The sequence below is a fragment of the Perkinsus marinus genome, assembly GCF_000006405.1.
Source record: "Perkinsus marinus ATCC 50983 genomic scaffold scf_1104296931384, whole genome shotgun sequence".
NCBI lineage: Eukaryota > Perkinsozoa > Perkinsida > Perkinsidae > Perkinsus > Perkinsus marinus.
The window spans coordinates 827,595-841,856 of NW_003215766.1; the positions used below are offsets into that span (position 1 = coordinate 827,595).

The following is a 14,262-nucleotide window of genomic DNA, read 5'->3' on the forward strand; positions in this document are numbered from 1 at the left end:
TTTCAAGTACAGCCGCCAGCACTCAACTAACGCTATCGGATAGCTCATTAGGGATCATCTCGCCCCCAAACACTGAATACCTTCCGACCACCGACCTGACGACTATCACTCCCATATATAACCTTCGAAGAACTACCCTATTGGTATGAACACAACAACGATGTGAATATCCACATACTCTCCAGATCATCACCGGAATCTCGAGTGCAATACTCCCAGTACAGGGATCATCGACTTTCCATCAAAACCAGCAGCAGCAGCTTAAGAAACAGCGGCAGCAGCCTGGAGGGGACTGTACTTCCAGGATGCAGGGAGACGCTTCTCACGACGGTAGTAACGGGCCAATCTGTAGATCCTGGACTCAACCAAAATAAGACGGAACTTAGCATCCTTGTCCTTGCGGTTGCGCTCCATATGCTTGCGAATAGAGACGGCCTTCTTCATGAGATGGTAGAGATCCTCAGGGAGCTCAGGGGCCAAACCTCTGAGCTTGAGGATACGTAAGATCTTGTTACCAGTGAGGAAGCGGACCTGGGGGACTCCGAAGGAATCACGAAGGGTGACACCAATCTGGGAAGGAGTAAGACCCTTCTTAGCCAGCTTGCAGATGTTCTCAGCGCAATCCTCAGGAGTCATCTTGACCCAACCGGGAGTCCTACGACGATAGGGCAGGGCACTGGACGAGATGCCCTTACCTCTTCCATACATTCGACCCATGGTGGCGGAGGTAGTGGAGATATTCGTGGACGGCAACGGCCTAATCGATCACGGTGCAATTTAGCTATTTCCTGCATTTAGGTCAAATTGGTGGAGTTGCACGAAAACTCCATCACTGTTATCGATCTGGGACTCTCGACCATGAATATCTAGGAGAGTCACCATCCCAAAAAGGTCATCCTTCTCCTTACTACTACTATACTAATAAATCGCCATGCACTTGTCATACTATCGCGCCCATTCAACACTCGAAGTAGATTCGCTGAACGTACGAATGGAACATAGTTGTTCCCTCTGAGGTGATCACATCGCTCAATTATTTTAACTTCTGTTTTCGTAGCATTCGTGGCACATAGCGTCATGACTCAAGCATGTCTCTTCCTAAGAATCTGTCAACTCTATGAATTCCGACTAACCTCCCACTTGCCACCACCCTCACTAACAACACCACACTTTTCACGGTATCTTCGAGTCTAAGACAGCCTTTATCACCATGTAGGTGAGACCAATCCCAGCTCGGGACGCTCTACATTTCATTCGCCCCCCTACTCATGCTGCAACACAACTACATGTCGTAAGGCTGAGACTAGGAGAGCCTGTACCGCCATCAAGACGAAACCCCACCTAGCTCATTGTGGTGCGTAGTCAAAAAACCAATGATAACAGGAGCTTAGGTATGTTCGATGAGGTAATGAGTCACACCCTTAGTTCTAGCTTTCATTGCCTCTTGACCACTTTACCAGGCCACAGGATACACTTCAGTGAACACCAATGCAGGAAAGATCCGCACAGGGAGCAATCACACCCTAGAAAAGGCACGACGGGCACCATCACGACACCTGGTACCCAAAGCCTCATCCTCGTCCGCACTCCTGCCACGAGGAAGGTCACCATTCAACTCCGAGCGGACCTCACCCTCCTTGTCGGTGACAAGCTACTCCAAAGCCTCCCAGCAGAACCTAAAACCAAACTCGCGGACCCTATACATAGTGACGCGTCGAGTATCACTACTTGATAGGCCTCAGAGATCTCGTGTTTGCTGTCACTAATCATAGGATCGTTGATCCAAGTGCTGAGCCACTCTGATAGTGTTATTCCAACCCCACCTTGCATATGAGAAGTCCACTGAGCATCCAAGCCCCTGATAGACGGAGTGACTCCTCCCATAATGCTGGACTGCAATGCCCACTCTCTCCTTGAATTCTTCCAGTTTGTTGCGAAGTTCTATAGTCTCCATCGCACAAACGGAACGTAAAACCACCCGCATCAAAGTACACCACAACGTACCTTTGGAACTATGATGCACCCGGTAAGTCGCGACTAAACTTCCTCTACTTGCCCTCGTCTCCGAATTGTCGTCGGGGGACATTCCTGGACAGCGCTGGAGGCGACTGCTTCCCGATCAAAGTCCCGAATGATCTGCAGGTCAACGGAGCCGTGACCTCACCATAGCAGGTGAACCTGAACGAGTTAAAGGAGTTGCCACGAGGGCTGCCGATAACGCGCTGAACGTTTGCATAGAGAGAACCCCTGAACGATGAGAAAGCAAGCCCCGAGGAAACCAAGCCCGTCCTACAACACACCAGTGAGATACGACTGCATCGAGTGAGCACACTGACTATGCATAGTCACTACGCGTATCATATATGATGTGATACGCACATCTCCTTTACGCTACCGCTTGTGTCGTGATCATCCATAGTCCCTCTCTAAAACCACCTGCAGCTCGAATGAGCTCCCAAGATACAAAGGATGAGGCACTGCAAGAGAGCCAGGAAACGACTCAAGATCCTGAGACGCTCCCGAGACGAATCATATCATACTGGACATTCCAAAACCATATCTACTTCCATTTCCACTACCCCCCTAACGACAAACCTCCATCAACCATAACTCAACTCAAGACGTGATGGGTGGTAAACGTTATTGCTACAGTAGCCCTGGTGACAGTGCGGATACAGATCCCAGTTTTATACCTCATCATCCTGTAGGAGCATGTTGGGAATGCCCTTTGTGATGGGATAGACTCTATCACACTTAGGACACTTGAGGTCTGCCTCCAGGATGTGGTAGTCTATTATAACGTCGTGAACCGCCTAAAAGTTCACACCCACCTAACCACAGCGATTGCAATGTGCTCCATAGACCTACCTTGAGGAAATTCTCATCGTCCTTGTCACTCTCCGTGTAACTAGGCGGCAACGACTGTGTTAATCCCTGGCATTGGGTTAGAGTGGACAGAAGGGCATCCCATTCCAGCTTGTCCAGCATGTGCCGGATAAAGTCCGGATTGAAATCCGACTCCTCCACTTTAAACGTTGGTCGCTCCTGAACCATAGCTAGGTTGAGACCCACCAATTGCCACCTACTACCTGCTCAGGCTCCGGTGAGGTCTCATCCTCAGAGTCCTTCATCCCAACATCTCCTTGTGGTTGTTGCTTAGGACATATGCGTAGCGGGTACCCCCCAGAGCACTGCTTTCTATTGCACATCATCAGATTGTGTGTCAGCAGCCGCATAGTGATGATGGGAGGACTAAAACAGTTCTAACTGTGGTACATCCCAATAGTCATTCGATCAACAACACTGGGCCTCGTTGTGACATCCTCTGGAAAGCCAGGGTCAAGGAAGGAAAGGGGGAGATGAATGTAAAATCCAGTCCTATTCTCGAGCCGCTTATTATAAGTAGTCATCGAGTTTAGATATGTAGACTTTCACAAATACTTCATTGACCCTAAAGGTTGGGGACTGCTCCTCGAGGAGGAAGCACAAGTCTCCAAGGAAAAACCTTTTTCGTGTAACTTAGGAGCTTCAGGAGTGTGATGTTCTTGACCTACATCCTAATAGTAATGGAATCCTCGAGGAAGGAAGTTAAAGAGCTGCTACCTACAACCCTTAGGAGTGCCTCCTCACTGAAGGGCCCTCAAGGTTCCTATGTGAGCGTTAGCAGCATAAATCTGCTCAGACACAGTCTTGCTCCCAACTTACAATCTTGCTGATTCAAATCACGACAGCCGAATAGATAGAACCAACCACTACCAGAGACCGATCCCGCAACCTTAGAAGAGCCAGGGCAGCATCTTAACCGTACCACTAATCCATCGATGTAACTACTGAATCTCTAATCTCTCACGCTAGCCCAAACTATTTAAGCGAAACTGCCGTCCTGCGCTGTTCATCCGTTCTTATTGAGGTGAGCGATCTCAAGATTGCTCAGTTGAGGATAGTTATCGTGTATTTTGACACCTCATCACTCCCATTGAAGTGAGGAATTCCAAGATCGCTGAGTTTAGGATCGTTATCGTGTACTCCGATATCTGACCACTTGTGCCTAGTAGCGGAAGGAATAATTACCGAGTGTCACCGGATTTCACCGATGTCACCTAATAAAAAATAGTGCAAGTGCATGTAAACAGTAGGGAACGGCGCCGCGCGAAGCGCGGCGTTAAGAATCTTGTAATTGTTGTGGTGTAGTGGTAAGTGCATGGGTAAAGCATGCTAACGAGCCAGGTTCGATCCTTGGATGGCTCATAGTTTTTTGCATTTGTTCATTAAAGTCTTATAACGTACGAATTCGTGATGAAGAAAACTGATTATTTGCGTCTGATTAAGCATAACAGTCATAAGCATGAAGCATTAAAGCATGATAGTCATCATAATCACAGGACAAACAGTTATAATCGACAGCCACGGAGGTTTTCGAGGACAACACCAGAGCCGTACCTGTGAAGACAGTTAATTGTGTTAATAATTATCCGTACTAGGGACTCCCTATAATTGAAAAGCTAGAGAAAGGGAGATTAGCAACGTCGGCGCTCAACTACACTACGATATTGCAACCCTAGGAGTTGGAATATCTGTTTGGCTTTCTGTCCACAACATCCTCAAATAATTCTTTTCAGAATATTCCTCTTGTCACCTACACAAACATGGAAACTTGTTCTAACGCTCAAGCTCAGGCAAAGGTTCGTGGATCTCAGCATCGTTCTCTAGTCACTAGTGATTTTCTATTAGTAACCCAGTAACTTCAGTATCAACGAGAAAAGGGACAGCTCTCAGGCACAGCGACTTTAATGATCATGCGTAAAGTAAAGTAAAGTAAAGGCTACTGACCCAAACGTAACCCGACCGATGTCCGCCTAACCCGGCGCGGCAGCCGCATGCATGCGCTCTGCGCGAATATATACACACGGGAACACACTCCCGCTCGGGGAGAGAATAGCGGGCAAGCAGTAGTAGAATGGGCTTGCTCGAAGCAGGCGAAGCAAAGCCAGTTTCTGGGACAATCAAGCCGAGCCGTATAACTTCCACCTGTAACAAGCTGTACATACGTGCTGTCTACTGGGTGGCGCGCAGTGGCTCAATCACTGCCGATGTGGAGGAGCAAAGGGGTAATGTACAAGATGCTGCTTGCCTCGGATAATACAACTATAATAGCTGAACTATCCCGGAAGAATGCGTTCACGAGCCGAAACTATTAATTTCGGACTACGAATACCTCACGTGATTGGTAACCACGTCACGTGGTCCACGTGAGGTATTCGTTTATTCGTAGTAACCACTGATTACTTCGTTTTATTTCGCAAGAAACGGTGTTTAATATATTATATACCTAGCATGGAGTCGAACCTGGGCGACCTACATGATAAACTAGAACCCTAACCACTACACCACAACAATCACAAATCTCATAACGCCGCGCTTCGCGCGGCGCCGTTTTCCACTATTTACATGCACTTGCACTACTTTTTATTAGGCGACATCGGTGAAATCCGGTGACACTTGTTATCTGATATTATCATCAACTATTGCTGTCTCAAATCAATTTTCTGTCGCTGAGTCACCTGGGAAGGATGACCACATCGTCAGGTTGCTGTGAATTGTGCGTAAGGTGACGCACAAGGTTGTGTGCAAGTTGGCCTGCACACGTGCATTGATCAAACGTCATGATAGAACGTCTTAACGGATAGCCATGCTCGTAACGCTATTAGCGCACGATATGTAGCATTAAAATGACTCGTTGGGTTTCGAATCAGACCAGTAGGAATAACGAAGGTATAAAACATAGGATCCTCCAACCTTCGAGCCGTCATCTCAGTCCTGTATTTTGTGAGCGTATTGATCACCTGCTCGTGATTTAATGGCATCTATCTTCGTGAGGCCGTTCCAAACGATGGATGTTGAAACTTTATTGAAGATCTCTCGTCCCGGGCTGTGGCTAGTGTACATATGGCTCTACATGTGGCCCACCGGTGGGCATGCTGAGCTCATGTGGAGTCCTAAATTCTGGCTTGGCCTGGCTTACTGTGTTCTACCTCTCAACCTTATGGTCTACGGTATAAACGACATGGCGGACTTGGATGTGGATGCGATCAATGATAGGAAGAACAACTACATATACGGGGCAAAGGCCAGCAAACAGCAGCTATCTGAAATCCCCGGCATTGTTCTGCTAAGCAATGGCCTGCCTATCATGCTAATGGCAGCTCTTACTGGTGATTGGATTTGGTACACTATGTGGTTGGTATCGGCGTTATCGGTTAATGTGGCGTACAATATGAGGCCACTCATCCTATCCAGAAGAGGACCATGGGAGCTGCCTTGCATGGCTATTGGTAACTTCCTAGTGCCTCTCCTTAGCTGCAAGCTCAACAACCTGCCCTTGCCCCCTCTAGGTGAGCTTACAGCAGTGGGAAAACACTCCTTGAGGTTGCTCTCCAGGCTCGTGGCTATTCCATCTCTGCATGCTATGGCGCACTCATGTGTGGTTCGAGATAATGGACATGTATGATGATGCCAAGACGGACAAGAGGACCATCGCCGTTAAAGTTGGCCACAGCTGGGCATGTGTTATAGTCCTTGCCTTTACATTAACAGAGGCTGCGGTAGTATGGGTTAATATAATGGCTAGGTATATCTCCTCGAGTAGTATATAGTCCACTCGTAAAGATAGTTGCTTATCCAACTCCAGGCCACAAGTCGGAAACGTCTAAACAATCTAATCTGTCGATGTTTATTTCGAAGCCCGTACGAGAAATGCATGTGTCGGTGACGAGTCTTCTACCATATCCATTTATAGTGTGATGAAGCATGCGTGGGAATGAGTTTGATCAATGGCTCATCGCAGAATGTTAGAATGCTATCATCTCCATCGGTGTTCGAGTCGAACTTGTCGTTGCTCTTGCATCGAGGCGACTATTTCAGTCAGTAGGTATGGTGATAGCCTCTTATGAGATGAACATTCCTTCCCTCTCCTTGACTGCTTTTTATCAAGCTATCATGTCAGGTGGCCTTCTTCATGCTCCACTGCTTCCCTCTGGCGATGTTCTCCCTATCGGGCGTAGTGATATTCCTATGCGTTGAGGTGTTGCCGATACCAGAGTCACTCGTACCTCAAGACAAAAAGTCTAAAAAGATGATGAGTAATGTCCAGAGTCTGGGAGGAATAATTCTCCTGTTTTATGTCTGGTCCAGTGGTGTTTTTGTTCGAAACGGTGGTACCTACTACTGACTCGAACAGAGATTTCTTATCAACGGTGTCCTTCTACCTGTGTTTTGTGTTACGCCAGTTCTACCGGTGGTTCGCCTATCACCGTAGTACTGTTTTCGAGGCATGGTATCGATAGTGAGCAGTGCGGTCGAGGCACGCTCGAAAGCTCCCGCCCAGCAAAGTGGACTCGTCCTGACTCGGGCCCTGAAAACGAGTGTCAGTTTTCGGGTAGAAGTCGAGCGCACTCTTAAGCTCGCCAGAGTTCTGATAGCAACTCCCAGTGGTTTTGATGTTAACGATGCCGACGTGAAGGTGACTGTATCGTTGCTTAACGTTGTAGTACTTCACTAGAACAGGTCAAGTTCAGTAGTGGCGTCCTCAGCGTCTCCTTGTCGCCTTCGATCGAGGAGTTGGTCATAGACTTCGGCCGTAGCAGTTCCTTATCGGCTGTCAAGGGACTCACCATCAGTCCAGATGGAACGACGATGACTCTTCCGCTTGCCTTTACGAAATTACAGCTGCCAGACGCTTGCCAAGGTGATCTCGCCGTCTATGCTGGGTAAGGGACTGTCATCATTGATAGGCGCCTTAGTGGAAGACTGGTCGAAGCCCCCTCTGGCCACAGCTATCCTCACTTGTGCTGTCTGCGGATCGGAGCTGGTGGACGTTGGGAGTCTGCAGGTCTGTGCGGTTCCTAGTGTCGTTTGGCAGGTGAGCCAGCATGAGACACCCCTATTTCCTACCATGTTTGTCCTTGTCAGTTGGGCTCGGAGATAAAGGCCTGTGAGGAGTGTGGACCTCTCCTCGCCGAATGCGAACGGGATGACTGCAATCATAACACTGCCATGCGGCAGTCCGTCACTGAGACGGAGATCTGGACCCGCCTACAGGGCCGTCTGTTCGTGTCCGAGACCACAGTGATGCTGCACTCGTCCCATCTACTTCTATCGTCATGTACTTGCTGTGGTAAGTCGACTATCCCCACCACTCGAGAGGCTGCAGTCTCCATCGGTCTGTGTGCCGACAGTATCAGCGACTTTGATGACGATGGCGGATCGTATGTTGTCATTCCCAAGCTTAACCTAGGGGAACCTATCTGCGGCTACTCCCGGGCCTCCCTGGCGGCCCAGCTGCTCCCCGAGCCCATGATATGGTTCCTACTAGACGTCGCTGATGAGACTCTGGGCCCTATGGTAGTCCTGTCGAGAGACTTAGTCGTTATAGACAGCCTAGGGGTGGCAACAAGAGCGGCTAAGATCATGCTTAGAGAAGACCGGCCGAAGGACAAGCTAGTGAGGGTGTCCCTCGAGCCAGCTGAGGCATGGGCCCTTCGAGAGGCCTGGATGCAGAGCAAGGCACTTGTGAGGGAGGGGACATGGGTGGGTACCATACCCGTTACTCCAAAGCTCGAAGACTGATATAACATTTCCGGCTCTCAACGTTTCAATTACCACTGCGTTAGTGTTGCTGTTCATAAGTCAGTCGTAGCTCCATGTGAGGAGGACAGAAGTGACAAAGACTCAACAAGGTAATTTCGACTATCGATGCATCCCGTTCATCGTCAACTGTTTTCCCTTCATCCCACCGTCGAGACTTGCCGTTAAAACCTAGACCGGTGAAGCAGGCAACCCGGATTGAACGTCAGAGGGTACATATTCGAGCATCGGCTCCGCATCGACTGGAGACAGCCGATCTAAGCCTTTGGCAACGAACCACCGTTGATATGCCAGTACAAACCATGTAGAATATTATGATGGAGAGGAAGGAGACTGAGGAGCTTATCGACGTTATCGGAGTAGCTGCTCCCCGGGTTAACTATAAAGGGTCTCACACTCCCTCCTATAATGTGTAGCGACCATGTGTGATCTTGCTCCGGCGAGTGCACTGTCTACTCTTCGAACCATTCCTGAGCGCATAGTCCGTCATTTATGGGGTACAAGGAGTTTCCCTCGTGTATTCCTTCTGCCAACAACACTTCGACCCCATGCGCAGTTTTGAGTGGGCGTATTCTCGCGAGCTCTAGAGGCTTATATCTTGCGAACTCAACAACAGAAGCATCGATGAAACATAGTCAGTATTCATAACTAAGAGAAAAGTATCCATTCCCGCAGTCTCGGGAACAACTCTCTCAGACCTTTGCAGTCCTCGCGAGTGTATTCTGATAGGCTGGGAATCCCTCTGATATCACAGTGAGTGAGACGAAGCAGGGAAACAGCATCCAGAGATCGTTTGGTGAGGTTTTTGGCGCCGAACACAGAGAGCCATCGGAGTCCCGTATTGCATTTCCCTATGGTCTCCAGCACTGAGTCGTCAATCTGTTTACACCATGTCAAATTCAAGCGCCTTAGGTTGGGCATCTGCTGGAGGATCTCTCGTGCTACTCTGCTTGACAGGTTGACATGACCACACAGATCTAAAACCTCCAAACACTTAAGATTCTTCAAAGCTGAATATCCATCATCCGTGAGCTGTGCCGTGGCATAGAGACGGAGCGTCTTCAGTGAGTCACCGTACGATTCTCCTATCGCCATGAGAGAGGCATCACTGATCCGCGGACATCTGGTAAGGTCGAGTGTCTCCAGCATAGCTCGGCCAGGCTGTGCACAAGCCGCCATAACAACTCGGTCAGTGGTAGCCTTGACCCCCGAGAGGGAGAGGTAACGGATGCCTCTGTTGGCACGGATCAAGTGGCACAGCGCCATGTCCGACTTGATGGCCGCAGACCAGTACAGATCTGAAAATGCAACGACTGGAAAAATACAGGAGAATAGTCTACGATAGTCTCACCTAAGTATTCTAGACTCCCTGTGTGGTGAGCCAAGGCGGTTACGCAAGCATCGTCCAGCCACTGGCAAGCACTCAAATCCAAGTGCTTCAAGCTGTCAAGCCTCATCTCGGATAGGATAGAGGAAAAGTCATCTTGACAGAAGTGCAGAGTGCAATTCGTGACCTTAGCTGAGACCGATGGCTGTCCTGCGATAGCTCGGAGAACCGATGGCGAATCTATAGTCTGTAAACGGCGGGAGACCGCAGCGGCAAAGTGGCGATTCAAGGTCGAGAGGTCGGCGAGGGAGGGCAGGTCTAGATAAGCCATAACACGACTCAGGAGATCCACCTCGAGAGCATCTGCTGTCACCACACCCATGAGAGGTTTCCTTGCGCGAAAAAAAAACTACAGCGGAATTCTTCTATTGGCATTAAGACAACAGTGTGAGTGATGAAACTGTCCCTGACTACTGAGTTCTCTATCGACTTCACTCCGCCGAATTTTACTAGATGCTCCGCCAGGATCGGGAGAGTCTCCAACCCAGCCGAACAAACCCTAATATGGCTGGTAGGTTAGGGAAGTTTCCCCACAAGGTACAGTTCTGCAGGTCAATAGACTCGGAGAGGAGACCACACTCGGTAGAGGCAGCACACAATGACTGAAGAGGAGAGGTACCGAGGGAATGTCACAGAGGAGTGGTACGTGAAATATGGTTCGAGCATCGTTATCCCGGCCGGTGCTCCTCAGGGCCTCCGCATACCAAAGCAGCGTAGAAGTTAAATAGGTGGCAGAGGGTGACGACAGTAAGGCGTTACCTCTGAGAGAATACAGTGTGCAGTAATAGACCCGAGGGCCAGGCCGCCTGCATCCTTACAGCTCATGTGGTGTTGCTCTCTTCTTGTCATCGGCCGGCCTATTCATAGCTCCCTTACTACAACAGTACAACGGTGCGTCTTGTTCAAACGCCACTACACTTGAGGCGAATCTAGACACGTTCTGGTGGGGACCAAGGGACAGTTTTGGATGCTGCTACCTCCAGTCGGTCGATGATACAAAACCGATCTCAGCTAGACGGAGGATGCTAGGCCCCACGCGCTCGCCACCCCAGTATGCCGTCAGAGCCTAAGCCAGTATCGACCCCCGATCCGCGTAGTGGTAATAACATACCTGCCGCTTCCTGTTCCAGGCATGCTTCCAAATCTCATTGAGGAGGTGTCGAGCGTATGCACTGAGGAAAAGGGATCAGGTATGTCTACGGCGAAGGGAAGTACTCACCCCCACATCTTGCTCTTCTCTACCCAGTGGAGGTGTTCCGCGACACGCTGTAGTCTATCACAGGCGGCCCAGCAGAGAATCTAAGGACGCAATGCGCTGGCCGACCTCGGACGTAGGAACACCCACCGAGGTGAATGTGTGGACACGAGGCCGCCCATAAGAGTCCCGAGAATCGTCGCTAAGGCCTTGTTGATGAGCCCTGACACGACCACAGTAGACCACAGCAGAGGTGAAGGCCTCCTACCATTCCCGATCAGCACCGTCAACACCAGCGTTCTCATCATCGTAATCGTCCTCGGCCATTGTCAACAGCCTCAGATCGTCGTCGAAGCAAAGACCCGGAGACAAACTAGAGACACCAGAATTCGTCCCAGGCGCTCCGAGCAGCACTCCACTGTACTACTTCTCCCTATGGCCAGGCGGCAAGTCCTCCCCACCCGAGGGAGGTGGGGCGTGTGTGTAGGTGACGAACATCTGGAAGGCCTCGACAGCTTTGGTCCCTACAACGTGATGGCTCCACCCTACACCCTACGGCCATGAGAGGAGCTCACCAAACTTCTCGAGACGATCGAAGACCTTCGGACTGCATATGTCCTTAAGACGCACATCGAAGAAGCCGTGAGCAAGGGCAATGCAGAACAGGCCGTACCTACAGCATCATATCACCCACCCACATGCAGGTAGTGGCCCCACATAGGGATGCTGGGGTCGTTGATATTAACACTGGGACTACTGCCTCCACCGCTCTGTCTGCTGCCATAGCCTTCTCCTACTCCGCCGACCACGACCTCACCGACACCTTGGTATCTACAGCGGGAGAGATGCACATCAGGTCCACTCGGGTATGGGCCCTACCCTGCGAGGTAGATCACTCGTTCTCCTGGCACGTCGGAGTCTCCGATGAGACCTGAGGAGCGTCGCTGGTAGTAGGGCGGGGGACAGGCGATAGGGGCAGTTACTGTAGACTGGCCGCACGTTCATCCCACTGCTGAAACAAAGGTTCTTCACGTACTCGAGGAACCTCCTGACCATGGTGAAGAGGCCGAATTGGCGGAGTACCTAAGGCGAGGCTTCGTGACCATGAGGATAGAATTGATGGTCAGGACCGGTAGGCTCATGCAGATGTCCAATATGCGACACGCACGTTCATCCCTCGTTGGAGGGGAGGAGGGGCCTGCCATGGAAATGGAGGGGCCGGATGGAGACGTGGACTCACCTAGAGGGATGCCGGTCGTGAGACTCGACACTATACCTCCACACTCGTCACTTTGCAGGAGGGATAGGGTTATCGCAGACCTAAGGATAGCCACTGCTGGTCTAGTCGGGGCCTGCGGGCCCGCCCACCTTGCCAATATGTCTTGGTAATCTACTGGAAGGACTAGATTCATGCACCATTGCTTCCAGTACTTCAACGTCTTATCTTCGAATTCTTTGGACACCTACACCGAGATCGGATACAATACACTGCAAGCAGAAACCCACTTGGGTAAGGGAGTTGGCGAAGGACTCATCCTGGCCGAAAACGATGTAAACAGGATCGTGAACTAGGAAGGGCACTTCTTCGATGATCGTCTAAGAGTAAGGCCCATGTTCCACAGTGGAACCCTGCAGAGGCGGTTCGGGCTTACCCTGATACTAGCGTTAGAGGTCATGCGCCATGTGTCTGTCGGACCACAAAAACGTATATGGTGACTGCCGCGAGTCTGGTAGCCATCAGTGGAGTTGTAGTTGAACGTAGGCCGTACTCGAACCTGCAACGCCTCGATGGCTCAAGACCTGGGATGGTGAGGCTCTACGGTGATCATGGGGTCGCCACGGATCCTGGTGATAACACGAAATAGTTGGAAAGGTCGGAACATTCTGTCGTAATGGATGAACTTGGGAGCGAAGTCTTTGACCTGGCCAGAGGGTGAGGGGGAGGGGACGAAGGGATGGTCCTACCTGCACCACATCGTTGTTCTTACTACTCAGTGTTGTGACCAGAATGGCGGTGTTGGGGATGTACCTGATGGGCCTCGGCCATGGGAGGAGGAGGAGGAGGAAGACACGCTGGTACTACTTCTGTTCAGACCGGACCTGGCCTTGCAATACGACATCGAAAAAGCCCGACTCCTCACTGTCATTATTAAGGAGCGAGTTGAATATAGGATCGCCGTCAAACCTGTGGCGGGAGGTGGTCATCATGGGGTTCAAGTACCCAACCCATCACCTGTCCATACAGCACCATACTACTCGGCTGCGCCTGTCAATGAGGGCCCCGTAGGTACCTGAGGGGCTTTCAGTAGTGAATAAGTGTCAAGACTCACCATTGCCGACGACTGCCAGTTGCAGTGGCGCGCTGCCTATACTAGATGATGAGAATGCTGCTGAGGTGCTGGAGGGAGCAACGGAGACCTCCTGGGTGACCGGAGGGTTGGACAGAGTCTTGGCGGCAATACCGAAGGAGGCCAGACGAGGCCCTCCAAGAGGTGCCGTTGGGGAGGTAAAGGATGAGGAGGCCTCTATCCTTGGCAAGGGGATCGCCAATGAGGTGTCTTGGCGGCACTGACAATAGTAGTATGAGGGAAAGGACTCCATCGCAACACGCAAGATGATGAAAATCGGAAACATGTGTCAAGGTAGCAAATCATCATCACTACTTTCGTTGCCTTGCTGCTGTCGACTTACTCGTCAGCAATTGGCCGGAACCGCTCGGAGTCCGTTGACGACTCGAAAGAGCATCACACTCCCTTAGACTTTTCCCGGACTCTGGCCATACATCCGTTATGGCGATGGACACAAGGCAGCACTGCACATTGTTTTCCCCGCATTGGTGTTCCCTCGAGTATCTTCTTCTCCTATGTCTTGACCATCAACGACACAGACAATTCATACCGAGTTCCCTTCCACTCCCTACAGCAACAAGTCCTGTAGAGCTTGTTGTATTCATACTCCAGCTCTTCTGTAGTGATAGGCATGGCGCATATGGAGACCTAGGGGCTGCTGGGTCGTGAGGTCCGAGCAACGAATACCA

At 50.5% G+C, this 14,262-nt stretch overlaps 7 protein-coding genes across 7 annotated transcripts; 1 reads left to right on the plus strand and 6 right to left on the minus strand.

Moving 5' to 3' along the window:
* Positions 1-167: 167 nt before the first annotated feature.
* Pmar_PMAR005406 (40S ribosomal protein S13, putative) lies at positions 168-743 on the minus strand. The gene has a single exon (XM_002786620.1). The coding sequence runs from the start codon at positions 715-717 to the stop codon at positions 262-264; it is 456 nt and encodes a 151-aa protein (XP_002786666.1). The 5' UTR covers positions 718-743; the 3' UTR covers positions 168-261.
* Positions 744-1,516: 773 nt separating this feature from the next.
* On the minus strand, positions 1,517-1,884 carry Pmar_PMAR005407 (hypothetical protein; the record flags this gene model as incomplete). Its single annotated transcript, XM_002786621.1, has 2 exons — positions 1,517-1,651; positions 1,729-1,884. The coding sequence occupies 2 exons, from the start codon at positions 1,882-1,884 to the stop codon at positions 1,517-1,519; spliced, it is 291 nt and encodes a 96-aa protein (XP_002786667.1).
* A 744-nt stretch (positions 1,885-2,628) lies between these two features.
* Positions 2,629-3,269, minus strand: Pmar_PMAR005408 (Protein trm-112, putative). The gene is made up of 3 exons (XM_002786622.1): positions 3,090-3,269; positions 2,869-3,045; positions 2,629-2,813 (listed from the first exon to the last, which is right to left on the minus strand). The coding sequence occupies exons 1-3, from the start codon at positions 3,234-3,236 to the stop codon at positions 2,688-2,690; spliced, it is 450 nt and encodes a 149-aa protein (XP_002786668.1). The 5' UTR covers positions 3,237-3,269; the 3' UTR covers positions 2,629-2,687.
* Positions 3,270-5,857: 2,588 nt separating this feature from the next.
* On the plus strand, positions 5,858-8,625 carry Pmar_PMAR005409 (hypothetical protein; the record flags this gene model as incomplete). Its single annotated transcript, XM_002786623.1, has 6 exons — positions 5,858-6,392; positions 6,439-6,602; positions 7,004-7,139; positions 7,628-7,744; positions 7,791-7,918; positions 7,969-8,625. The coding sequence occupies 6 exons, from the start codon at positions 5,858-5,860 to the stop codon at positions 8,623-8,625; spliced, it is 1,737 nt and encodes a 578-aa protein (XP_002786669.1).
* Positions 8,626-9,291: 666 nt separating this feature from the next.
* Positions 9,292-10,369, minus strand: Pmar_PMAR005410 (F-box/LRR-repeat protein, putative; the record flags this gene model as incomplete). The annotated part of the gene is made up of 2 exons (XM_002786624.1): positions 9,995-10,369; positions 9,292-9,941 (listed from the first exon to the last, which is right to left on the minus strand). Exons 1-2 carry the CDS (start codon positions 10,350-10,352, stop codon positions 9,292-9,294), a joined length of 1,008 nt encoding a protein of 335 aa, XP_002786670.1. The 5' UTR covers positions 10,353-10,369.
* Positions 10,370-11,004: 635 nt separating this feature from the next.
* Pmar_PMAR005411 (hypothetical protein) lies at positions 11,005-11,202 on the minus strand (the record flags this gene model as incomplete). Its single annotated transcript, XM_002786625.1, has 2 exons — positions 11,005-11,096; positions 11,142-11,202. Coding segments are annotated over 2 exons (153 nt in total), but the record flags the coding sequence as incomplete, so codon positions are not given.
* A 43-nt stretch (positions 11,203-11,245) lies between these two features.
* Pmar_PMAR005412 (conserved hypothetical protein) lies at positions 11,246-14,206 on the minus strand (the record flags this gene model as incomplete). The annotated part of the gene is made up of 19 exons (XM_002786626.1): positions 11,246-11,329; positions 11,376-11,448; positions 11,494-11,598; positions 11,653-11,749; positions 11,801-11,898; positions 11,943-12,056; positions 12,105-12,156; positions 12,209-12,308; positions 12,356-12,423; positions 12,466-12,545; positions 12,594-12,688; positions 12,732-12,821; positions 12,878-13,000; positions 13,046-13,147; positions 13,191-13,254; positions 13,309-13,410; positions 13,459-13,516; positions 13,556-13,783; positions 14,146-14,206. The coding sequence occupies 19 exons, from the start codon at positions 14,204-14,206 to the stop codon at positions 11,246-11,248; spliced, it is 1,794 nt and encodes a 597-aa protein (XP_002786672.1).
* Between the last annotated feature and the right edge of the window lie 56 nt (positions 14,207-14,262).